This window comes from Taudactylus pleione, unplaced genomic scaffold, assembly GCF_031769625.1.
Source record: "Taudactylus pleione unplaced genomic scaffold, aTauple2 ptg000212l, whole genome shotgun sequence".
In the NCBI taxonomy this organism is placed as follows: Eukaryota; Metazoa; Chordata; class Amphibia; order Anura; family Myobatrachidae; genus Taudactylus; species Taudactylus pleione.
Window position 1 is genome coordinate 10592276 of NW_028284614.1, and position 27638 is coordinate 10619913.

The 27638-nt window shown below is 46.7% G+C and overlaps 1 protein-coding gene across 1 annotated transcript in view; it reads left to right on the plus strand.

Annotated features, from left to right (window-relative positions):
• The window catches only part of EFCAB6 (EF-hand calcium binding domain 6), a 174060-nt gene that overhangs the window by 134412 nt on the left and 12010 nt on the right, over positions 1 to 27638 (plus strand). Inside the window, exons 18-27 of the mRNA XM_088478314.1 lie at positions 116 to 249; positions 533 to 768; positions 6980 to 7076; positions 7267 to 7385; positions 15204 to 15431; positions 17876 to 18031; positions 21870 to 22065; positions 24760 to 24951; positions 25834 to 26061; positions 26980 to 27204. Of these exons, the coding sequence (XP_088334440.1) occupies positions 116 to 249; positions 533 to 768; positions 6980 to 7076; positions 7267 to 7385; positions 15204 to 15431; positions 17876 to 18031; positions 21870 to 22065; positions 24760 to 24951; positions 25834 to 26061; positions 26980 to 27204 (1811 nt within the window). The remainder of the gene's footprint in view (positions 1 to 115; positions 250 to 532; positions 769 to 6979; positions 7077 to 7266; positions 7386 to 15203; positions 15432 to 17875; positions 18032 to 21869; positions 22066 to 24759; positions 24952 to 25833; positions 26062 to 26979; positions 27205 to 27638) is intronic.

Consider the following 27638-nt stretch of genomic DNA (forward strand, 5'->3'; position numbering starts at 1 on the left):
CCGTAGAAAGAATAGAAATGTGATATGTTTTGAAAGTACAGTAGTAATAGTCAGATCTAGTTGACATTTATGTGCTAGCAGAAGATCCCATATATGAGGATTTTTTCCTTCTTAGTCCCATCAGGAGACGGACCCGGGGATAAGTTACATAATAGCCCCAACCATCGGGTGAATAATACCAAGTCCCATTATATGACCGCGGAAGAGTGTCTCATCCAGTTTCCGGAGAAGTTAAAAGAAGGATACGGGGTAAGGAGATATTTAATGTACAAGATATTGTGTAGTGTAACTCATTTGAAAAGCCATTAATAAACAGTGGAGATGTTGCCCATAGCAACCAATCAGATTCCAGCTATTATCTTCTAGAAGGTGTTAGATAAATAATTAAGTAGAATCTGATTGGTTGCTATGGGCAACATCTCCACTACTAAAAACCCCCACAGTCTGTCCTGTTTGTTCTTTTCTGCTAGTTTATACACAGTAATCACACATTTTGGCCTGTGACTAACCCATCTGATTCCATGATCCTCAGGACACATACACTGCCTTTTATAAAATAGACAGTAACCGCGACGGCATTGTCACCATGCATGACCTCCGCCACCTCCTGGACAGCTTCCTGTTCTTCATCACCCAGAAGGAGTACGAACGTTTGCTGGGCCTCCTGGGACTGAACCTAACGTCCACTCTAAATTACCTCGATTTCCTCAACTTAGTGCAAAGGCAGGAGAAAGGGGACTGTCCTCCCTGGCTCAATGCGTTTTACAGGTAACCCTTTCCAAACAGAAACCGATCTAATAAGGTGCAGGGTGGCTCCGGTTGTCTCTGACCATCGGAGCAGCAGTTGTGCCATTGTATCACCTGTATCCGAATCTGTTACCTTTAGAATGCCCTAAATAAAACATTCAGAAGATCACTCTTGTGTCTAATGGTCTGGGTAAGAGAGCCTGTTTACCTGGCCTACCCGGGGATTCTCCGTGATCTCTGGCTCAGACCGTTATACACATTGAGTGACTATTTAAATCCTAGCAATGCAAAATAATTCTTCTTTTATGTTACCTTGTTCCAAATATTATTTTTTTGTGCGTTTGTTTTTTTTTAAGTGACATCTCATTTTAAAATAAACTTAAACTGGGAAAATATTTTGTTACATGCATTTTGTGTTGCCATGGGACTGAACGATAACAGGAATTAATCTCCTTCAATTAAGAATTAAATTTAAAGGGTTAATCAACTAATTATTGCTGTTTGGGTTATATTGAGCAATTTTTTTAAACTTCTCCATGTGTGATATTAGAACTGACCTGTAACAATTCAGTTTAGTCTGAGCATACATATCTCCCCCGAATACCCCCTCCCCGGCTCACTCCAGTAGGCCCTGGTAGGCTGCCAGCTACTGTTTGTTTGTTGAAACTATGTTGTCCCTCTACAAAACAGTTATCCGTTATGCTGGGTACGCACTGTACGATCGGGTTGGGTACGATATCCCGGTAGTGACTTTCCCGATGGTCACAGTTCCGGCAGCGGAATCCCGACGAATTTTAGTGAGTATTGTAACTCTAACCCACCCATACCCCAAATTGAAATGCCCGCCCAGTTGGGATGTCTGGCCAGATATTTCGAGCAGCCGATTGGCAAGTGTGTATGCTTACTAAATGGGCCGGTCAGTCGGCGGTATAGTCGGCCGGCCAGGTGTATACCCCATATTAGTGCTTCCTAGAGGCTACCAGTAGTAAGTGTAAATATTTTTCAGCAATAACAGATTAGATCCGTTCAATCAACTGAGGCATATGAACAAGACAATATGATTGTGACTGTGGGTCTCACTCAGACCCGCTCGCGAGCGCAGGACGCTCGCAAGCGGGTCGATGTTACCCCAGTGCACATGCGCATGACGGAGGGAGCTCCGTCGTGCACATGCGCGAGACCCGGACAGCGACAGCCAAGCTGTCGCTCCGGGTCTCGCACCAAAGGGGGCGTGCTGTCGATGGTGACTGAAAGCACGCTTCCTTTGGTGGGCGTGCCGGGGGCATGGCTGCCAGACGGAGGCGTTCCCATGGGAACGCCTACCGTCTGGGTCCGGCCCCACTGACATCACTAGTGATGTCAGTGGGAGTGATTTTGGCTCTGATAGAGCCAAAATCAATCCAGGGCTTGCGGCCACGAGACCCTACCGCAGGGTCTCGTCGCAAGCCCGATGGTCGCGATGCTCTTGACCATCGCGACCATCATCATGGATGCTCGCATAAGGCCGCTCCACATTTAAATAGGACGGCCCTGATTCAGAGCGAGCGCTCTGGTCAGAGCATCCGGCTCTGAATCAGGGCCTGTGTTTCATGTAAATGTGAGTTTGGAGCCTCAATCTTCCCCCGTCGGTATAAGGAGCCTTATATCACTATCACTACTCTTGTGCTGTTGGGGGATCCTGCTCCTTCCACTAAATAACTCTCAGTCTGTGACTTCTCTGCCCGTATTACTTGCAGATCTGCTCTAAATAACGTAGTGGACTCTTGTGGGACGGTCACTGCTTGTCACCAAATCTTTCATTGAATTCCTTATGTTCCTTAAGCTTACCTCCTACATGTCTACCCTACTATACCGGAAAACTGGTATGGACCATTTTGAATGGCGGAAGATATTGGGCCCTATTCTCATACGAGTCATATGCAGCTCTTATCACAGAAACTATTTTTTGCACATGCGCAGTAGCGAATGTACGTAACTTTGCATATGTCCGTCCTATTCTGAGTTGTCAGAAATACGGAGTTTCGGGGCAGGAACTGGGTAGTGGCAAAGCGATCGCACGTGACCACCCTGACTAGTGGGAGTGTTGTGGGTGTGCATCCAAAGCTCCGCGTGGTTCTAAGTTGCAGCAGACAGTGTAAAAAAATAAGTTGGGGCTGCAGGTTTCCGCTTACAAACACACATACACGGCATAAATCAGGCTTCCTGCTACTACAATTATACTCAAAAAGAATAGTGTTTTGTGCACTCCTCTAAAACTATTATTAAAATATAACTTTTAATTATAATTTATTCAAATGACATCAACAGACGGTGAAATATTAATATAAAATGACAATTCTGTGGCCGGGAACTCTGTATTCACATCAAAATCTATATATTCTGGAAGGGATAACCTTTCGTGTTGTATCCTCTTCCATTCTTTTTATTACCACTGCTTGAATATGATGCACTTTATTTCCTATACTGATAATCTATTATCTTAAACCAGTGGTCGGGGAACAGGGGTAAATTACCCTACATGGGGTAAAAATGAACTTCCTGGGGGTAATGGACGGACAGCATATGAATCATTCTATAATATATTCATATGCATGCCCGGCTGTGCCACTGGGAGGCTCTAAGCCGGACGCCCGCTGAGATGTTACCAGCGGGCGCCCGGCTCCTTCCCTGCAGCGCCACGTTAGCCGGAGGCTGGAGTTCTCTTCTGAACTCAAGCTTCCGCCTCTCTCCATGCGCACTATGGGAGAGACGTCATGATGTATCTCCCATAGTTCCCAGGAGCAGCCGGGCGTAAGGTAAGTATTTTTTTTTGTACAAGCGGCACTACAGGGGCATTATATGGGGGCACTACTACAGGGGCATTATATGGGGCACTACTACAGGGGCACTATATGGGGGCACTACTACAGGGGTACTATATGGGGGCACTACTACAGGGGCATTATATGGGAGCACTACTACAGGGGCATTATATGGGGCACTACTACAGGGGCACTACTACAGGGGTACTATATGGGGGCACTACTACAGGGGCATTATATGGGGGCACTACTATAGGGGCATTATATGGGGCACTACTATAGGGGCATTATATGGGGGCACTACTATAGGGGCATTATATGGGGCACTACTACAGGGGCACTACTACAGGGGCATTATATGGGGGCACTACTATAAGGGCATTATATGGGGGCACTACTACAAGGGCATTATATGGGGGTACTACTACAGGGGCATAACTATGGGGGCACTACTACAGGGGCATAACTATGGGGGCACTACTATATGATTTCCTTCCTTTCAAATCAAGGGGGTAACGTTGGCGTATCTAAATATATTTTGGGGTAAAAGGTAAAAAAGTTCCCTGACCCCTGTCTTAAATCATCCGTGTCTAGTCACTTAATTGAACATATTAAATAATCCTATAAAGTTTTTTTGTGGTCTCAATTTTTTTTTGTGTGTATACAATATACTGTATGTCTTATCTGGCAAAGTAAAGTTTACACTTTTCTGCATACATTGAATGTGAAGGCAATCACTCCGTCCAAATTCTTCACAATAAAAATAGAGGTTGCTGCAAACAATATTCTGCTGTAAAGATCTAAGAATACAGTCTGACTGCCTTTGAGCGTAAATTGCTACAAATAGTACTCAATTGCGTTCACCTATATGGAAAAGACAGTCCGTCTATCCTATTTATCATTCTGCGTATGCATAGTGTAATTGTATTAAGAATATGACTGCTAGAAATGATTGCACTCTACTGCGTACAATCGCTGCGTCTATTTTTATTGCAGCAATCCAACTATGCTTGAACCCACTTAAATTAGCAAGTGCGGAAATTATCCATATAGCATATAGTCATGGCAATAATCTTAATTACTATCGCACATGTAGCTCTTGATTAGACACCCAGTTGATCAGGTTGTGTCCTTTATCTAGATATAAGTGAGTGTTAATCAAACGCACTCTTTTTTTATAGACCACAGTTAACAAGGATAATTTTATTCACACAAATGAATACGCTTTATCCTCAGTTTGATACCCGTGTCTGTAAAGTGCATTAATATCTCTTCTTTCACTCTGTTTTATGCAGAGCCATAACTAGACTTTTTGGTGCCCTGTGCTAGAAAGAGCATTGGCGCCCCCCTCATTTTTCAAAGGGACATAATGCACCCAAAAAGGGCCATGGCTTCATGGGGAAGGGCCAGGGAAGAGATAGGGGAGGCCAGGAGATGCTGGGGATGAAATAAGAGGAAGCTACAAGCAAGAATGATAATAAACAGAAATTTGACAGGCCCAGACAGCACCCCCTGCCCTGTGGTGCCCTGTGCGATGGCACCGGTCGCACTACCCTAGCTACGGCCCTGGTTATATGCATACACTTTGCCATAAATATATAGCTTATGACTAAGCATTAATCATACATGCCTACCCTCCCGGTTTTCGCGGGAGGCTCACGATTTTTCGGGTAACCCCCCGCACCCCCGGAAGGGTAGGCATTTCTCCCGCTTTCTGTCCACTTCCTAGTGAAGTGGGCAGAATGAGGAGAATACTGCGGCGATCGCGGGTCTCCGTGAAGGGGGCGGGGCTTAAGATGTGATTCTGCACGAATCACAGCATTTGGCCCCGCCCCCTATGTAAATTTTACCCAATCGCAGCAGTTTTGCCACAAGGGGGCGGGGCGTAATGACGCGATCCGTTAGGCCCCGCCCCCATCGGCCCCCTGCTGCTTCTCTTACCTGGGCTTCTCCCGGGAAGAGATTCTGAAAGGTAGGTAAGTATGGCATTAATATATATTGTTTCAACCTCTGTGTGCGTACACATGGCCCAAATTATACAGCGTATGGCTGAGCACTTGGATATGTACGCCTAGCTCAGATTACAGAGCGTACAGCTGAACAAGGATGAGGACACAAATAAGAGATCTTTCACAACATTCAAACAATACAAAGTTAATCTGTATGATTTCAAATGTATTGTTGTCTCCTGTCCTGTTGCTCTACGGGCATTACGGGCATACATTCAGCCCTGAAGGCGTAGCATGCAGCAAAGCAAATACAAAGACACGTATTATAACAGTAGTATAGGGGCATCTAATAGCTAGACAGAGAGCATTCCCAGCACACTCCAACGTACCCCGACATAAATCAGGCTTCCTGCTACTACAGCCACTTTATGCGTGACTCAGAATGAGTCCCACCGTATACATCAGGACCTGTACCACTAAACCTGGGCCACTAATGGGAGGTTTAGTAGCATGATGTATCCTTCCAGGGTTATAACTAGAGGTGTGTGAGCAGTGCTGTGGTACAGATCACATGGCCTTGTCGGTGGCACCTTCTCTGCCCCACGGTACTTGCTCCTGGCTAGCGGGGTGCCTGGAACAGCACCCAGCAGCCAGTATCGCTGCGGCAGTGCAGGTCACAGCATTCTTTGGACCCTCCAGACTAGGGGTGAGCGAGTTCGGTTCTACTCGGTTCCGTTCGGTTTTAAAAACCGAATCTTATTGGCTATCCAAAACTTGTGATAGCTGATAGCCAATAAGATTCGGTTTTTAAATCCGAACGGAACCGAGTAGAACCGAACCCGCTCACCCCTACTCCAGACACGCACCCTGCAGTCTGTAGTACAGCCTCAGGACAAGGGGCATCTTAATAGAGGAGGGGGTCCATGTGCAGCCTCCGTTTGGGCCCCCCTCCTCTCTGTCAGCGCAGTAGAATCTACTGTGCATGCATGGGTCTTCGGGAAAATGGCACCCTTGCCTTTTTTCCGAGGACATCTCTAGTGCGCATGCCTGAGTCGCAGGGAAAATGGCCACTGCCCCTGTGATTTTTTTGCTGCTCTGCAGCGCCGGTCCGGAAAGATAAGTAAGATTAACTATTGGTGCAGAGTGTGCGGTGTGGCCCCCCCTGGACACTGGGGCCTGTGCGCACCGCACACCTTGCACCCATTATAAAGACGCCCGTGCTGAGGACACTCCCAGTGGTGGCCCCTGCATCACGTCATGTTGTCCTGCGCTCAGGGGTCGGGGCAGACACAGGGCGCACTGCAGCCATGTGCCACCACTGTATCCTTTCAAAGCAATGCCTGTGTTTTTGAATCAGACTTTATCTCGTATACATCTGCGCACAGTGTGTATGAGGATATTTTATAACAATGGTTTGATTTCGCACTCACAACATATGTGTTAATTAAATCATTTAATCACAACTCTTATTATTTCCCAAAGGCCAAAACAAAGCCAGGACTCTGCGGACCTAGCCTGCGAGCAGGCTCATTACTATCTGGTCACAAAGGCACAAGGCAGATGGCACGACTTAGCAAAGGTAATAGGTGCGGGGTAAATTATTCCTGTGCAATCAGTAGCCTTTCCCCAACATCATAATACTCTATTGTCCACCAAACATTTCTCAGAAATGCCTAAATAACATCTAGATCCTATCTATCCTATAACGCAGATCTATAATGGTGCGTTACTATGACATATGTTCTTTTTGCCCATTGTCTCTGCTGCAGACGTTCTGTGAAATCGACAGTGACGGAAACGGCATTATACAGAAGAAAGATTTGAGGAACGTTTTATACCGATTTTCTCTTCCTATAACAACACATGAATTTGAGAAACTCTGGCTCAGGTGAGTTTTGTGGTCATTACTCTGAATAGGTACTTTGTGCTGTGGGCCCGATTCAGACCCGCTTACTAGATGCGTTCGCACGCACCCAGCGTATTCAAATCCGGCACACCCCCAGCAAGGCAGGCGATCGCACGGCAAGGCATTAGCACGCCCACTATGTCTTGGCGTGCGATCGCATTGTGTATGCAGACACCCACCAGCCTGTCTCAAGACGCCCACTAAAGCACGTCATATCCAGGAAGTGTATGCAACCATCGGTACCATCGAGTACCATCGGGTGCATACGCAGCACTTGTGGTTGACCATACCCTTCCGCAAGCACTGCGAGCGCTTCAGTGTATAATTCAGCCAAGTGACATGTACTATGGCGCTGCCTCTTAATCATGCACACCCCTGAAACGGCGTTGAGACGCTCAGGCACGCCTGCGTTCGCACCTCCACTCCTCCGTTTCTAGCGGCCAACCCTTGTCACCACCCACAATGGCTTCTCCTGTCACTCATTCAGCCGTGCTGTCTATGCCCAGCGAGCGAACGCTTCCCGATCGCTCGGACTGGTTTGCGCACGCGCACTGCGATGCATACACATGCGCAGAATGCAACAATCGGCTGGCTGCATGCGAACACTTCTTAGCAAGCGGGTCTGAATGGGTCCCTGAAAACAAAAGACGTAATACTTAGACTGCATGAGGAAGCGCAGGTGATCGATGTGTCACTTTGCGCTTCTTCCTGCTGTCAATTATTGTTGAGCTTACAGATTTGTCCTCATACAACTACAAAAAGAAGATATACAGGTGCACAACTCCAAATTAACTGATTGTATATAAATAAATACATTTTTGCACTGAATAGAGGTTTTTGGCATAATCTTGGCCAAGGTTATGGGCCTACCCACCACATCCGGGTAACCTCTGTAGGGTAGGTCCCTAACATACTAGGGTTAAAATACAGAGCGTAGGACACCCCCAAACTAGCCCAGCTAAGCCACCCCAAGGCACCGCTCTAATAACAAAAGTGAAGTGTAAAAGAGATAATTAAGAGCAGCCGCAGCTGCATATAAAGAATAAAAATCAAAAAGTGAAATACATATATAAAAAACAGACAATGAAGCGTTAAAATGTGTTATAATGGAAAATTGTGTTATAATGCAGTGCCCTGAAGCAGATCAACCAAAGCAAATATTTAGACTATGTAGTGCAGCTTTGGTTCATTTTTAGGGCGTGGGTTCCCCTGCATTGCTTTGGTTGATCTGCTTCGGGGCCGCCACGTCCATTTTCCCGTCGTTTGTGCATGCGCAGTACAGGGTAAATGGCCGCCGCGGCCATTTTCCCGGTGACCTGCGCATACTCTATAGACTCTGGGCGCACTCTAGTGCCCAGAGTCTATAACTCCAGCGCTCGCCGCGCACAGCTCAGTGCGCTGCCGGCCGCCGGACAGAGAGGAGGGGGCCCGTGTCGGAGACTGCACACTGGCCCCCTCCTCTCTAGAAACGCCCCTGGACAGACCATCCTGAGAAATGCAAACAAAATCATTCACAGGCCTTCATTGCAGACACAGTAGTCTATGTGGAGCTGTTAAGATGTTTTTTATTGACAATAATGTTTTTGTTCATACATTATGCACATTTCTTACATATTTCAAATGGACATTTTTGAAATGTTAAATGCACCAATTATTCTGTGCTCCCAAAATTCTCTCTTTACATACAAGATATTAACATTCCATCCATGATGTTCAACAACTTTGTAATATTTGTAAGAATTAAATTGCAAAACACATTCCATCTTATAAAACATATACATTTCTTTTCCATTGGATGGCCAGGTCTATTATACCGTATAAAGCTATTACACCCGACGTATGTCACATATAAATCCATTTATAGCTAAAAAAGACGAAGAAAAAAAAATGAACAGAAAACAAGCACTTAAAATCCTTTGCTGGGAACACGGTTTTGTCGTACATTGTGTTTGGACAGACAATTAGCAAGACCGGAATGATAAATTCAATTAGTAAATAATATTTACATCAGCAATCACTATTAAATGATATAGTGAATATGATAATAGCAAGGCGGCAAAAATATCCAGTATGAATGTAATAGCATATAATGGTAGGTTATACAATATACAGGCATTTAAATAGGATTGTGATTGTAAAACTCTCCCCAGCCCAGGGCATGACTTTATGATAGGAATCGGCCTTAGTTTCTGGGGGCCCAGCATGTGGGAACCTCTTACGATCCCCTCACACCCATTCCCGTGCTCACCATCCATCCACTCTGCTGTCCTTCCACAGTGCAATGCAGTCCAGTGTCCCAGCGCAGGCAGTGATCCTGTCTGATGCTGCTCCTCTGAGTCCCAGTTGCACTGCACAGTCTCGCTGTGTGCAGGGTCTCGGAGCCGATGTGCTCCAGTAGGGGCTATAGACCTCATTCAGAGTCGGTCGAAGGGGCCGCACGGTCGTACGCCACCGATGTTCGCTATACTGCGCATGCGTAAAGTTCGCAATGCGCGTGCGCAAACTAGCCGCTACGATCAGAAATTTCTCTCTCCTTGAACACAGCCCTGTCGGTAGTTTGAGTGACAGATGGAGGCGTTTGTGGGTGGTAACAGGGGAAGGTGCTTGAAAACGGGGGAGTGGCGATCCGAACGCAGGCGTGCCTGATTATGCGAACGGCGTTTTATGGGAGTGCATAATTAACAAAGTAGCGTCATGGCACATGTGACATGGGAGGTTTTTACACTGACATGATCGTAGAGCTTAAGAGAGGGTATGGTCAACCTTAAGCTCTACGACCAGTTCCGATGGTCTCGATTAATCCTTATATGCCCGGAGATGACGTGCAAAGCGTACGAGAAGGGGGCGTATTTTTTTATCTTCCGACCGCTTCCTCCCCTTGGTCGGCCAACTACCGATCCGAACTTAGGGACGCAACTTGCGAGGGAATCATTTGAATATCCGGCCCCTTTTTCCGTACGACCGTGCGGCCGCTTCGACCGACTCTGAATGAGGTCCTATGTCTCTGGGCCCTCAGTGTGTGGTGGCCCAGGGGCGACCGCCCTACTCCACCCTGCCATTAATCCAGCAAACAGTGGTCTCCAGCCTTCTTGACCATAGCGTTTCCACTCTTACATTTCCAGATCTCCTGGTATCTATCTATTTTTCTGGTTGAAACTCCATATAAATTCCTTAGGTTATATTTGACTTGAAATCTAGCAAATAGAAGCCTATGACACATAGATTTACATGCAATATCATCATCAACAGGCCTGCAGCATACAATGACACTCAATCTAAAATGGGTATCTCAAACATACAGAATGTGAAGGAAGGCCACAGTCGGGCACACATATCTAAAGGAACGTGGCTCACTTACATCTCCATGCCCATACTGTGCTGAGCATACACGTAATTGCCTCTGATTCTGCCGTCCAAGTTGTGTACCTATAAGATAAGCGCAACTCAAAGGAGCGGTGTGCGCAGGTGCAGTGAGGCAAAGCTCAGACAAGCTGCATTTTTAAATGGCAGCTTGTCGGGGAGCTGCCGGCCAGTGCAGGGTTCCCGTGGACTGCACATGCACACCCGCCAATGCCAGGGAGGGTTCCGGCTGATCCCTCCGCCGGCTAATTTTGCGCGGTGTAGCCAGGGCCGGCCCTAGCCCAAATTTTTTGGTAAGCGAGTAGGTTTTTTGGCGCCCCCCCTATGCAGTGCCCGCGGTAGTGGCCCCCCTGTGCAGTGCCCCTTGTGCCCCCATTAGTAAGCTTATATAGTGCCCCCAGTAGTAGTCCCCCTATGCAGTGCCCCCAGTAGTAATACTCCCTTCTAGTGCCCCCATTAGTAATCCCCCCTTCAAGTGCCCCCAGTAGTAATCCTCCCTTCTAGTGCCACCAGTAGTAATCCCCCTTCAAGTGCCCCCTGTAGTAATCCCCCCTTCAAGTGCCCAAGTAGTAATCCTCCCTTCTAGTGTGCCCTGTAGTAATCCTCCCTTCAAGTACCCCCCGTAGTAATCCTCCCTTCTAGTGCCCCCTGTAGTAATCCCCCCTTCAACTGCCCCCAGTAGTAATCCTCCCTTCTAGTGCCCCCAGTAGTAATCCCCCCTTCAAGTACCTCCAGTAATAATCCTCCCTTCTAGTGCCCCCAGTAGTAATTCTCCCTTCTAGTGCCCCCTGTAGTTATCCTCCCTTCAACTGCCCCCAGTAGTAATCCTCCCTTCTAGTGCCCCCAGTAGTAATCCCCCCTTCAACTGCCCCCAGTAGTAATCCCCCCTTCAAGTGCCCCCAGTAGTAATCCCCCCTTGTAGCCCCCCCCAGTAGAGACACACGTAATAAAGAAAAAATAAAAAAACACTTACCTGAACCCCCCGCTCCTGCTCCCGCCGCCGCTATCAGCTACTCCCGACCATTCTCCAGGGCCACTTTGCATTATGGGAGAGACTTCATGACGTCATGAAGTCTCTCCCATTACCCACTGCGGGAGCCGGAAGATGGCTCCCGCAGTGGGAGCAGCAGCAGCCGATGAGAGTCTGACAGACTCTCATCAGCTGCTGAAGCAAACACACAGCTGCCGGCTCCGGCGGCTGTGTGTTTGGCACTGTGTAGCGCTGACCGAACTCCGTCCGGTCAGCGCTACACGCGCGGTGCAGCTGTGTCACAGAGACACAGTCTGCACCGCGGTAAATCTGCATGGTCGCGGCCGTGGCGCCCTTCACCATGTGGCGCCTTACGCGGCCGCGTACCATGCGTAACCATAGAACCGGCCCTGGGTGTAGCCCATAGTCAGTAGTAATGGAGGGATCACAGCAGGTATCGGAGATACCTGCTGGCTGCAGTCCCTCCTTTATACATACAGGGGATACTTAATAATTGAGGTAAAGTGTACACCCGTTTTCGGGGATTATACCTCAAATACACTTTGATAAATAGGCCACTCTGAGACTTGTGTCTAACCTTAAATCAGGATCTCTAAGCACAGAGGAGTTATCACACGGATACGTAACACAGTTCTCTTGACACCCAGCCAACGCAGGCAGGGGGGGACATTCTTTATACTAGCAAGTAAACCTCTATCCCACTCACACTCATTTCTCCAATGCCCTGTATCCCACTCACACTCACCCCCCAAGTCTCAAACACCCTTTATCCCACTCACACTCATCTCCCAGGTCCCAAGCATCCTGTATCCCACTCACGCTCATCTTCCACATCTCAAACACCCTCTATCCCACTCACACTCATCTCCCGGGTCCCAAGCATCCTGTATCCCACTCACGCTCATCTTCCACATCTCAAACACCCTCTATCCCACTCACACTCATCTCCCACATCTCAAACACCCTCTATCCCACTCATCTCCCGGGTCCCAAGCATCCTGTATCCCACTCACGCTCATCTTCCACATCTCAAACACCCTCTATCCCACTCACACTCATTTCCCAGGTCCCAAGCATCCTGTATCCCACTCACGCTCATCTCCCACATCTCAAACACCCTCTATCCCACTCATGCTCATCTCCCAAGTCCCAAACACCCTTTAACCCACTCACACTCATCTCCCGGGTCCCAAGCATCCTGTATCCCACTCACGCTCATCTTCCACATCTCAAACACCCTCTATCCCACTCACACTCATCTCCCACATCTCAAACACCCTCTATCCCACTCACACTCATTTCCCGGGTCCCAAGCATCCTGTATCCCACTCACGCTCATCTCCCACATCTCAAACACCCTCTATCCCACTCATGCTCATCTCCCAAGTCCCAAACACCCTTTAACCCACTCACATTTTCCCGGTGATTTGCGCATGCGCCATTTCCCCGGAGACACGCGCATACATAGTAGATTCTGGCATGAAGCCGGAAGCACTGCTCTGACAGAGAGGGGGGGGGAACCAACAGAGGATGCACATGGGCCCCCTCCTCTCTAAAAATGACCGTACACTCCTATTCAGAATTCAGAACCTAATGCCAGGATGTTTTATTTGTGGGTTATATGCTATAAGCACTTTCCCTATATTAATATGCAGATATAAGGTGGCTTAGAGGTTTGACTCACTTGCAGTCAGTGAAATTGCCCATATGCTGAGAGAAAGAGAGTCCTGCACTAGTCTTTGGCACTGGTGAAGCGATTACAGATGCGCAAGTTGCCAAATTCAGCGTGCACTGCTGAACGCAGATTCCCGATGTTCGAGAATCTGCACAGGCGCCAGACCCATTCTGCGCATGTGCAGAATGGGTCTACGAGCCCACACGGAGACTGGCAGCAGACTGTCCTGGTTTTGCGGGGGAGGAAAGAACCCAGGATCTCCATCGGCTGACGGAGATTTCCTGGCCTCTTACTGTAATCTGCGGTGGCCAGCTGCGGGACCCCGATGGTCCGCAGAATATCAGATGCTGCGTTGGACAACGCAGCTCGGATATGTTATGCAGCAGGAGGCATGATGGGCATTACCTCCTGGGCATTACCATAATTGCAATTGCGATCCTTGCTGAATCAGGCCTTCAGATTGCAGCTCTCTGACACTATACAGCAATGGCAAACTTAGCAATATATACTAGGTGATTGCTATGCTATCATTAGCTTTCTACTGAACACCACGCTATTGGTTTTACTTCTCCTGTGTACTGATCCTGGCTCTGACTGCTACTCCAGTGTATTGACGTAGGCTCTGGTTCTGACTATGCGCTTCTATCTGCCTCCTCCAGTGTACTGATCCTGGCTCTGACTCTACTACTCAAGTTTATCGACGTAGGCTCTGGTTATGACTATGCGCTTCTGTCTGCTCCTCCAGTATACCGATCCTGGCTCTGTCTCTGCTACTCCAGTGTTTCATCATAGGCTCTGGTTATGACTATGCACTTCTGTCTGCTCCTCCAGTGTACTGATTCTGGCTCTGACTTTGCTACTCCAGTGTATTGTCATAGGCTCTGGTTCTGACTATGCACTTCTGTCTGCTCCTCCTGTGTACTGATCATGGCTCTGAATCTGCTACTCCCAGTGTATTGATGAAGGCTCTGGTTCTGACTATGCGTTTCTGTCTGCTCCTCCTGTGTACTGATCATGGCTCTGAGTCTGCTGCTCCAGTGTATCGACATAGGCTCTTGTTCTGACTATGTGCTTCTGTCTGCTCCTCTAATATACTGATCCTGGCTCTGACTCTGCTACTCCAGTGTATTGACGTAGGCTCCGGTTCTGACTATGTGCTTCTGTCTGCTTCTCCAGTGTATTGATCCTGGCTCTGACTCTGCTACTCCAGTGTATTGACATAGGCTCTTGTTCTGACTATGCGCTTCTGTCTGCTTCTCTAGTATACTGATCCTGAGTTGTACACATCTGTGTGCGCACCTGCCCTGCTTCAAGTCATCTTTAGTGTACAGTTAAACCTGCCCTACACTAGGAGCAGCAGATACACCTCCATACAGGCCGATTTTGCTTAAACCCAGGTCTGCATGGCCTACACTGAGCGAAAACGCACTTATTTCAGACTGGTTGGTTACCTCCTAGTTCTCTTCAGTTGTAAATGCTTACTTGCGTGCGTCTATTTTCGAAGCATGCGTAGTGTGAATACACACAAGATATGAACCTTATATTGGGCAACACCCACCGTAACAGACAACATTAGCCTAAGCCATGAGAACTCTAGTCCAAGTACTAGTGGTAAATCTCCCCCAAACTCTACACGTAACTTTTGTGTGTTCCCTGATCCTGCCCAGTTCAGAAACCCCATGAAGTACAGTATAATTTCTTCTTTTGTCTTATGCTTTTATCTTACAACATTGTTGTTTTTTTTTTGCTGACATTGTATTCTTTGATATCCTAGGTACGATCCAGGCGGGAAGGGTCATCTCACCCATCAGGAGTTCCTCCAGAAACTAGGAGTAAACCTTGTATCTGGGGATTGTGGTCCAAGCAAACGTATCATAGAAGACAACCAGCAGACTCTAGAGAAACATTACAGCACACAGCAGAGACTCCAGCAGGAATTGCAGGCGTTCCACATGCACCAGACCCAGTCTCTGGATATCAAAGTCATCGAACAGCAAATAAAGTAAGAGTATTGCTTGTGGTTAGTAAGTGGTGATGTAGAACAACTATTCTTTTGAGACATATGTCAGGTCGTGGTCCTCCTGATGTTCATGGTTATCCCACCCTGAAATCCACCCCATTCACTCCTGAGTCCCGTCAGAGGACTGGGCCAGGGCAATTTGTAACTTACTCCATCTCACTGTTCTTGTTTAAATAAACATTCTACTTGACATTATGGGGATGAATCAATTAGATGTGTGCTGGATCCTGTAGTGCTGTTTGGAAGATTCTGGGGTACCTACAGGTAAGTAGGCTCTCAACTTACATTGATAAATCTATGTGCTGTTATCATGTGGCCTAACAGCAGGGATGTAACTAGGGTAGTGCGACCAGTGCCATGGCACATGGCACCGCAGGGTAGGGGGCGCTGATTGGACCTGTCAATTTTCCTGTTTATTATCATTCTCACTTGTAGCTTCCTCTTCTTTTATCCCCAGCATCTCCTGGCCTCCCCTATCTCTTCCCTGGCCCTTCCCCATGAGGCCATGGCCCTTTTTCAGGTGCACTATCTTATGTCCCTATTTAAAAAATAGGGGTGGGGCGCCAATGCTCTCTCTGGCACAGGGCACCAAAAAGTCTAGTTGCGGCTCTTCCTAACAGTATGCAATTATATGACCCAAAGTGGATCCTATTATCATGTAGGGTTATGGACCACCGGTACAGAGACGTCTAGACGTGGCCCAGTGCTTAAACATATCTATGCAAATGTACGCAACAAAGATCTCTGGATATCTATTATCATGTACTATCTATTCAAATCATATCGTTGGTCTTTTGTAGTGTGTTGGGGGACTTTTTTTTTTTCTTTTGTCTAGATTTAACCCCTCCCTTTTCTAACACCTGTGAAAGACTATTAGGTTGATCTGAACAACCACCATTTTCTATAATAATGAATCAATTAGACGCAAGTTGCCTCGTCTGTTATTTTTTCCATGTGTAATATACCCGTACGCATTTAATAAAAATATCCGGGGTAAGGATCACAACTGTAGGGGTGGTCATTAGAAAAACGTATGTTCTGTACATATCTTTGTAACTTTAGGACATTGTTTTGTTGGCATATTATACAGTCATTTCAGTCGCTGTGTATGAATCAATCTGCACACTGCATTTCTGCGCAGCAAGACCGCAACGCTGTCACTCATACTGTGCCTGCTTAGTTATAGAAATACGTCCCCCCCCAACATGCCCATTGCCGGGGTGAAGGAGAGCCTGAGGGACATATGGTATTTAGTCAGGTACACAAACATTCCAGTTATTTCATGTATACGTATTATTCAGCTGCTCAGTAATACACAGACTTTGCTATAGTTTAATGCATGTTAGTGGCTGTACTTGACCTTTAAAGGGCTTTTATTAGGTTTTAATGACATGTTGAATGTCTCATTTTAGCAAACTAAAATTTCTAAACCCAGGTGGCTATGTACTAAGCCTTGGAGAGAGACAAAGTCTAGAGAGATAAAGTACCAACCAGTCAGCTCCTGTTATTTTTCAAACACAGCCTGTAACATGACAGTTAAGAGCTGATTGGTTGGCACTTTATCTCTGTCCACTTTTTCTCTCTCCAAGGCTTAGTACATAGACCCCCAAGTCCATAACACTTTTCGCTGTCCCAGACACAGGGCCTGATTCAGACCCACTCGCAAGCGCACAGCACTCGCAAGCGGGTCGATGGTCCCCCACTGCGCATGCGCCACCTCCGGCATGCGCGTGACCCGTCCTGCGGCTCCAGCTCAGTCGCTACGGGTCTCGCTACAAGATGGGGCGGCTGTCGATGGTGAGTGACAGCTCGCCCCGTTTTGTAGGCGGGGAGGTGGGGTGGCTGTACAAACGCAGGTGTTCCCTTAGGAACGCCTGCCGTTTGTGGGTGGCCCTACTGACATTAGAGCAGGAAGTCCACTCGGGCTCGCGCGAGCCAAGACCCTACCACAGGGTCTAGTCGCAAGCCCAATGGTCGCGATAATCGCGACGGACTCCAGGCCGCTCGCACACTGTGGGTGCTTTGCGAGCGGGCTGGATTAAAAAAAAAAAAAAAAACGCCCTAATTCAGAACGAGCGCTCACCAGCAGCAAGCGGCTCTGAATCAGGCGCACAGTGTTGATGTCGCTACACACATTTTTAAATACAAAACAATCAGAAAAAATGTGTCAGCAATGGAAGCAAGAAGAACCCCTGTTACTTATTTATGTGTAATAGCTCCATCCTAGGGGACATGTTACCGGACAGTTGCTAACGGGTGAGTCCCTCCAGTGACAGCGCTGCCCAATCCGGGTAGATACATGTTCTATTACGGTGACTCACTTATCTCACAAACATCTCACCCACATATTAGTGACACTTTGTTTATGGCAATTCTGTATGTGACTCGATTTTATCATTGTGATTTATGTTCTTCTTTGCCTGCAGGGATAAATTCAGAGAGTATTACCCTGACTTTGCCGCAGCTTTCGCTCAAATAGATAAAAACAAGGACGGTTCCATAACGGTGCAGGACTTTAGAGAGATGCTGGAGAGGCTGCACTTTTATCTGGATAATGATCAGTTCATCAACCTCTTATACAGGTAATTTGCTGCCACTCGCTGACCTCCCTGTATTTGTGTGTACTAGAGAGGGACACACTGAGGGCCTGAGATCTAGGAGCTAATCAATGGAAGGAGCAATTTGCTCCTGGAATGGGAAGTATTCGGCATCCCGGCGGGTGGGATACCGGCAGTCAAAATAGCGGTGCCGATATCGACAGCAGTCCAAATCCCGGCATCCTGTCAGTAAGTATTAGGGTTAGGGGGAGGGCTAGGGTTTAGGGTTAGGCTCTTGGGTAGGGATGGGGAACCTCAAGGGATCATTTGCTCTGGCCCTCTGAGCTTTTTTCTATTAGCCTCATCTGGCTAGCAGGGTGCCTAGAATGGCACCCTGCAGCCAGAATCTATGCAGCAGTGCCGCCTGGTGCGTCCTTAGGACACATCAGTTGGTCTCTTCGCTGCCTTTACAGCTCCCCGGAGCATCCACAGGATGCTCCGGGCATTGCTGTAATCACCATCGATTGTGGCCCCCGTGTGACATCACATGGAGGGGGCGTGGTTTGCACCAGGCCCGCTAATAGTTTTATATATGTATCAAAATGGCCCTCGGCAGAAAAAAAAGATTCCCTATCCCTGCTCTAGGGGGAGAGTTAGGGTTAGGCTGCGAGTGGGGAGGGTTAGGCTGCGGGAGAGCTACGGTTAGGCTGCGGGTGGACGAAACGGTTAGGGTTAGGCTGCGAATGGGGAGAGTTAGAGTTAGGCTGCGGGTGGGGAGGGTTAGGCTGCGGGAGAGCTACGGTTAGGCTGCGGGTGGAGGAAACGGTTAGGGTTAGGCTGCGAATGGGGAGAGTTAGAGTTAGGCTGCGGGTGGGGAGGGTTAGGCTGCGGGAGAGCTACGGTTAGGCTGCGGGTGGAGGAAACGGTTAGGGTTAGGCTGCGAATGGGGAGAGTTAGGGTTAGGCTGCGGGTGGGGAGGGTTAGGCTGCAGGAGAGCTACGGTTAGGCTGCGGGTGGAGGAAACGGTTAGGGTTAGGCTGCGAATGGGGAGAGTTAGGGTTAGGCTGTGGGAGAGGAGAGTTGGAGGAAGGGTTAGGGGTTAGGGTTACCATGCTTACCTTTAACCTGTCGGGATTCTGACTTTGCCACTGTTGGAATTCTGACCGCCGCCGTCCCTACCGCCGGGGATCCCATACGCAACCCCCTGGAACAAACCATGTTGCCATGCAAGGGGTGTAAACTCATGTTTATTTTTTGCATGCATATTGAATGCTTTTGCAGGTAGCAAACAATATTGGGTCTGTTTTTACTTTTTACACTGAAATGTTGAATGAAGCTACGACACAACTCTTCCCTACTCTAAATCTCTGTGCACATTATATATCTGCCCCCACCTGCAGTGCAGCATGGTTTTGCCAAGGTGCAAATGGCTCCTTTTTTGATTTGCTCCTAATTCTGAATATGCACAATGTGCCGGATCAGGCGAGTGTTTGGGAGCTGCAATGTGGGGTTATGTGGCTGTGTGCTACACTCTGTCATTACATTCAATAGTAGGATGTGCTGTCTGTTTATTGAGTGAGGTACGGTTTTATTCTTCCATGGAATGAGGGCTGATTATCGTGCTTTCAGCAGATGCACAGTATAATGCAGGGTAAATGAGTGCGCTCAGTGTCTATGGGAGTTATTCTAAGCTTCCTTTCTGTAATTAGAGACTTCCTATTGTCCCTGCCCTCTTCCCCAGTGTCTGTAATACTGGTTAAACATAAAGGGGAGACACTGCAGCTGACTGGAGCACATAAGACAGTCAGCTGCGTGGGTACGATGCCAGCGACTCTCATATACATGGCAGATGTTCGGGGTATCGCAGCTTGTTGACTGGTGCGACCACAAGCCCCCAGACCACTGTTCATTCATTTTCCCTTCTGCTTCCAGCCAGGACCCTCTGAGAACCTCCACATTGTATAAATATTCATACTTACTACGGCAGCCTAGCAATGCACCGCGCATCCCTCTAACAAGCAGCCGGGCTGTGCAGGGTCCATGGATGTAACAACAGTTGTGTGATTAATTCTATCTGCTACATAATGAAACGCCTTGGCCCATAGAGAATATTATTAGAATACTTAAGATTATTCACATGTTTTATATATATATATATATATATATATATATATATATATAATATGGAAAAAATGGGAGAGAGGAGAAGGCGCCTGATAGTGTAATATATTAATTGAAGAAATGATGGACATACAATAAATAATTCTTATATGCGTACCAAAAAAAATGTTTTCCTTGAGAGAAATTGGTAGATATATTCCAATTTTGAGTGTTTCCAAGACGTGAATCAGTGCAAAATATATTTAAAAAATATATAAATAAAATTTTTTAAAATGTGTCTGTGTGAATCTAGTGGTTATAATACTCTGTTTCTAAAAAATCATAGGAAAATTCAGAGTATAAAAATATATTTAATAAAGTACAGGGGACATGGGGATAAAAGCAATATAGGGGTCTATAAAAAAAGGGATATACAGTACAAGGAAAGATAAAATTATAAAAAGAAAAATGCATATATAAGAGGAGTATACAAATGATGATTGGCTAAGTAAAAAATCATAAAACTTAGCTGAAAAAAGAGTCCAGTAAAGTGCTAGTGCAGACGCTCCATGTAGCTGTCTGTTTTTAGTCCATACATTGGTGGGTGGAGGAAGGCCCAACGCGTTTCGTCTATCTCAGACTACTTCAAGGGGAGCAGGAATTCCTGCTCTCCTTGAGCAGGAATAGCCCACACCTGTCCATGAAATAGCTTTTGAGTTGATAGTCCCATTACTTTTGGCCCCTTAAAAAGTGGGATGCACATATAGAAACCGTTGTAATTCCTACACCGTTCACCTGATTTGGATGTAATTACCCTCAAATTAAATCTAAAAGTCTGCAGTTAAATGACATCTTTTTTGTTTCATTTCTAAGCCATTGTGGTGGTGAATAGAGGCCAAAATATGAAAATTCTGTCAATGTCCCAATATTTATGCACCTGACTGTGTGTATATATATATATATATATATATATATATAAAAATAGGCCGGGTGCCCGCAAGTAAATAAATAGTATACTCCACCGGTTGATGCAGCACTCCTGGCGCAGAATAATCACAGATACATTGACGTATCTGTGATTATTCTGTGCCAGGAGTGCTGCATCAACAGTGGAGTGTATATATATATATATATATATATATATATATACACACACACACACACACACACTAGCTGAAATACCCGGCGTTGCCTGGGTTTAAATCTTCAATTTATTAAGTTATGCGTCCCAGACCATTTGCCACCCCTCTGTGCAGTTTTCATCCAAGTCCCTTCCGTGCAAGGCCCAGAACAGGCTCCCCGGGTCAAAGGTCTGCCCAGTGTACACCAACGGGAGGCCTGACCCTAACCCCCCCAAACCTGGCCAGGATCCAACTGGAACACCTCACATCAGTTTTATCCCAATTTGTGCAGGGGTGTCTGAATGCATAACTATACATATATGAGTGTGTATATATATATATATGTAGCACAAGAGAGCCTTACATAGCAAAGTGGAGGCACAGAATAATACAATTATACTAATGATTGGTATAATTAGGCTGGGACTTGTAGTTCCATGACATCTGCAGACCTACCATTATTGCCACTTGTCAGTAAATATAGTGACAGTAAAATGATAATAGCCTAAAGCACATGTTAAATGCTCATTGCTTCTATTATCATGAATTGGCCGGTTGAAGCTTAAAGTGAATATGAGAAGACAAAAGTTAAACATCATGTATTTCATTAGCTCATTTATGTGTCCCGGATGCCATATCTGTGTATTGTGTGTTTCTGCAAGGCTGAGGCTGAGAGTTCTTGACAACAAACTTTCCTATTTCGACTTCTTGAAAATGATTGACGACGGGAGGGCTTCTAAGTATGGACAGAGGCGAGAACAGACCGCGCCGAGGGAGGACTTCCAAACTCTCAGCTCACAGAAGCTGCTGGTGAAGCTGAAAGAGGCTGTCTTGACAGCACAGGGTGAGCTCTATAAGGTAAGAGCTAAACGTGTGATCCACCCACTGCGATCAGGGCCGTATCTATATTGGGAGCAGGGTGTGCGGTGCACATGGGCCCCTGGGACCCTGCACCCATTAACTCTTTATACTTACCTGTCGGCGCCATTTTCCTTGTGACTTGCACACGCACTTTACTGCTGTCTCCAGGAAAACGGGCGCCATTTTACCGGAGACCCGTATATGCGCAGTAGATTTTGCCACTAAGCCCACACTGGCCCCCTCCTCTCTTAAAACACCCCTGACTAGTGCGATATTGTCACAGCGATTTCACATCCAACACGCCAAATCTATTTAATTATATTCCACATAAAATCTGATCCGGAGACAGTATTAGGTGTTAATTACTATTCTAAAGGCAATAGCTTGCTTAATTATGCCTTCCCCTTTAAAGAACATACTTATTATATGTACTCTATCATCAATAAAGAATAATGAGGGTATTAAACCCCTGCTGAGGTCATTTTTTTCATACAGTGTTACATAAAGCTCCGGAAGCCATATACTATGAGTATTATATGATGTATTACACTTCCCAGTGGCCCCCTTATTAGGTACACCTGTTCATTAGATATTGCATTATTATTATTATTAATAATAATAATAATAATCAGCCAAACATGTGGCAGTAACTCAAAGTTTAAAAGAATGCAGAAATGGTTAAGAGGTTCAGTTGTTGTTCAGACCAAACACCAGAATAGGGAAGTGACAGTGGAATGATTGCTGGTGCCAGACATGGTGGTTTGAGTAGCCCAGAAACTGGTGATCTCCTGGGATTGCCCCACATAACAGTCTCTACAGTTTACAGAGAATGGTGCAGAAAACAAAAGACATAGGCCCTCATTCAGAGCCGTACGCTCTGAGCAGGGCGCACGCTCTGAATGAGGGCCGTCCTCCATAACTATGGAGCGTCCCCCTGGACGCTCGTATAGCTGTGGGTCACCACCCACAGCCTATACGAGCGTGCAGTTTGATGGCCGCGATGGTCGTGACCATCGCGACCATCGAAACTGCGAGCCGGAGCCTGCGGTTGAGGTTTTCAACCGCAAGGCCCGGAGTGATTTTGGCTCTATCAGAGCCAAAATCACTCCCACTGACATCACTAGTGATGTCAGTGGGCCGGCTTCTGACGGTAGGCGTTCCCTTGGGAACGCCCCCGTCAGGGAGGCACGCCCCCGGCACGCCCACCAAAGGGGGCGTGCTGTCAATCAACATCGACAGCACGCCCCCTTTGATCAGACACAACGAGCGAAGGACTTTCCTTCGCTCGTCGCGTCTGGCGCATGCGCACGACGGAGCTCCCGCCGTCGTGCGCATGCGCAGTGCACAACATCGACCCACTTGCGAGCGGACAGCCGCTTGCGAGTGGGTCTGAATCAGGGCCATAGTACAGGCAGTTCCGTAGTCCAAAATGATTTGTTAATGAGAGAATGGCCAGACTGATTCATATTCACAGGAAGCAACATTAATTCATATAAGAATGCGTTATGCCACTGATATGCTCTTTACTTCAAACCCTAACACTGTTGGTGAGGCTGGTGTCGTCTACCCTAACACTGTCAATGTGCCCGGCCTCCATTACTCTTGACACTGTGATGTGCCCGGCCTCCATTACTCTAACACTGTCATTGTGCCCGGCCTCCATTACTCTGACACTGTGATGTGCCCGGCCTCCATTACTTTGACACTGTCAGTGTGTCTGGCCTCCATAACTCTGACTCTGTCAATGTGCCCGGCCTCCATTACTCTGATACTGTCATTGTGCCCGGCCTCCAGTACTCTGACACTGTCAATGTGCCCGGCCTCCTTTACTCTGACTGTCATTGTGCCCGGCCTCCTTTACTCTGACTGTCATTGTGCCCATCCTCCATTACTCTGACTGTCATTGTGCCCGGCCTCCATTACTCTGACACTGTCATTGTGCCCGGCCTCCATTACTCTGACACTGTCATTGTGCCCGGCCTCCATTACTCTGACTGTCATTGTGCCCGGCCTCCATTACTCTGACACTGTCGTTGTGCCCGGCCTCCATTACTCTGACACTGTCAATGTGCCCGGCCTCCTTTACTTTGACACTGTCATTGTGCCTGGCCTCCATTACTTTGACGCTGTCAATGTGCCTGGCCTCCATTACATTGACACTGTCAGTGTGCCCGGCCTCCATTACTCTGATACTGTGATGTGCCCGGTCTCCATTAATCTGACACTGTGATGTGCCCGGACTCCATTACTCTGACACTGTGATGTGCCCGCCGGGCAGATGCTGCCCGGCCTCCATTACACTGACACTGTTGATGTGACGGCCTCCATTACTCTGACACTGCGATGTGCCCGGCCTCCATTACTCTGACACTGTTGATGTGGCTGCCTCCATTACTCTGACACTGTGATGTGGCTGCCTCCATTACTCTGGCACTGTCAGTATCACAGTTGCCCTCGCCTTTAATTACTGCTATCTTCCACCACTCCATCATTTTATTGCTCTGTCCTTGTGGCCATTATTTCCTTCATACATTGATGGCTAAACTTCCCGAGAGCAGACAAAAGTGAGTTGTGTGAGACTTTTCTGGTACTTACCTAAAGCACTGAATAAAGGGTCATGTACTTTTCTCAATGTGACTAAAACATTTATTTATTTATTTATTTTCCCGAACCCATTCCTGTCACCTTCAGGCATTTTCTTCATTTGATAAGGACAACACTGGCACAATAGAGCCCTCTGAATTACACCGGATTCTTGACAGCTTCTGTTTTAAGCTAACGGACAAGCAATTCAATTACGTGCTGAGTAAACTTTCCCTGAACAAGAGCCACACAATAGACTGGGAAGGCTTCCTGCACCGTTTCTCCACGTTCGGCTCTGAGGTACCTGCGGCTGCCACACACATTAGCAAAACAGTGTTTCGCCTCTTGTTCTCGCATCAAGAAATTCCAGAATAAAACCTATAATTTTACTTCATAACTGTCTATTAAGCATCTGACCGCTAAACGCTTAAAAACATAATTCTGACATCCCAACAATGAGACCCTCTGAGAACATAAGGTCCTGTCAGGATGCGTCTCTGCCTGCCAGTCTTTTCTGTAGTCTCATCACGACAAATGGGTGCTAATTGAACACTTTGTCTAGATGGTACAGCACAAAAAGCAAAATGGCTGTCAGTATAACTATAAACACAAACATGACTGAAACGCGCACACACACGGGCACACACAAACACGTGTGTACTGAAAGTCGGTAATATTAGTGGTGACGTTATTATTATTAAAACTTAAAAGCCCATAAACGTTCCTTAATTTCTGTAATTCATTATTTGTGCCCACTTCCATTTTGCAGCACTATTGCCTCACAATGGTGCATACTGGTCTCTCAAAATGGCTGCCAGAATCATGTGTGTTGCTCAGCCACTAAACATAATTGACAGAGATATATATATATATATATACAGTAGTGTGTGGTAACAAAACAATTGCATGTGGGTTGGTCATCTTTCAACCACACTAATTACTCTTTGGAAGATGACGGCACACAAAGGAAGATCATATTGCAAGCTGTTCTTTGGTAACATTAAGAAAACAATAATTCACATTGCTTTAGTTTGCACTAATAATGCAATCCCCTTTTGAACAGAATTTTTGCTGGTGCCCACAGCTGGGAAGTTATTCACTGTCAGATATAGTGATCTTCTTTTTTTCAGGATAATGTCTGGTCAAATAGACCCTTGACGCCACTTTTTATTATCTTTACAGACTGACTCCACCTGGGCGGAAAAAGTCGAGAGAGCCACCAGGAAAAGATCTGACCAAGAGGTGACCATGAAAGACATCTCGTTATACATCCAAGAAATAGTCACGACGCGCTTTTACGCCATCGCCCAGGACTTCCTGAACGTAGACTATGCCGGCATAAATGTCATTTCAAAAGAGGATTTCCGAGAGATTTTCAACAGGAATTTCATGTTACTGACAGATGAACAAGTATGGAATATTTACATTTTATCTTCAAAGCTGTTAAAATTTGTTTTTCATCTCCATTTTGTGTGTCAGTGTTGTGCGTGGGGTGGGGGGTCCGGTCCTCCTGTACCCTTTGGCATATGGATGGACCGGTATGACCAATTCCTCCTATCATTGTGCCCTATAGTAGCCAAATTGGCTGCTACAGTTGTAGATCCTACCCTGCCCATGCCACTAAAGAGCTTTGAGGCAGCATCAAGCAGGCAGCCATTTTGTGGGTTACACCAATGTTCAAAAGAAAGCAACCCCACCAATCCACTAAAAGCCAGTGACATTATTGAGGGATTTTGTGAGGTACACAGTGGAGTGGGTGGAATGGAGTCTGCAGTTTTAGGGCTGAACTAATATTAGAACACACCCTTTCAGATCACTGAAAAGCCAGTGACATTATTGAGGTGTAGGTAGCCATTTTAGGACTGAACCGATATGAGAACACACCCTATCAGATAATTGAAAAACCAGTGACATTATTGAGGTGTAGGTAGCCATTTTTGGACTGAACCAATATTTGAGCACACCCTATCAGATCGCTGATAAGCCAGTGACATGATTGAGGGATTTAGTGAGGTACACAGCAGTGGCAGCCATTTTTGGACTGAACCAATATTAGAACACAACATCCTATCAGATTGCTGAAAAGCCAGTGACATCACTGAGGCATGAATATTGATGCAACTCACAAATTTGGCGAGGCCGCACACGCCCTTTAAAGAGTACCTTTCTGCATAAGCTAACATTTTCTATTTACATTTGTTCCTAAATAATTTTCTTCTCTTTTCCGCCTTTCCTATTACAAGCTGCTGCTCCCTACGACGAACGACACAATTGTTGATTAAAGTTTCACTGATTTAACTACATTCAAATCGTTTCTTTTATCCATAGTTTGAAAATCTTTGGAACACTTTGCCTCTGAATTCCTATGGCAATCTCTTATACCATGATTTCTTGAAGAAGTTCAGCTGTGAGATGCCAGCGACTCTGTCACGTGACCTTTTATCTCGCAACACAGAAGCAAGCTGCAAGCCGGAGTCACCGGTCACACAAGTCCGGACGACATCAGGGCACAGGCGCCCCAAAACGGCACCATCCATTTTACATAAGACAACTGTAAATAATACTAGTGGGCTCTCGTTTTTTTTTGGTTTATTTATGTATTTCACAAAGCCCTTTTTTGTACATACTGAACCACATGAAATGCTTGCCTAAAGCTTCCTACCTCTTACAGGACATTTATCAACAAGCTGTCCTGCCAAGCATTGGCGTATCTGTAATGGATGCAGGGTGTGCGGTGCACACGGGCCCCGGGGCCAGGCGGGGCCCACACCGCACACCCTGTACTCCCATTATCTGGAGTCTCGCATCAGCCGGCGCTGCAGAGCAGCAGATATCACCGGGAAAATGGAGCAGCGACCATTTTACCGGAGATTTGCGCATGCGCGGTAGAGAAGTCACCAGGAACATGATGCCCATATATGTGCATGCGCTGGAGACCCTAGAACTCTGCCCCCTCCTACTTAAACAGCCCCTTCTGCAGCCATTGG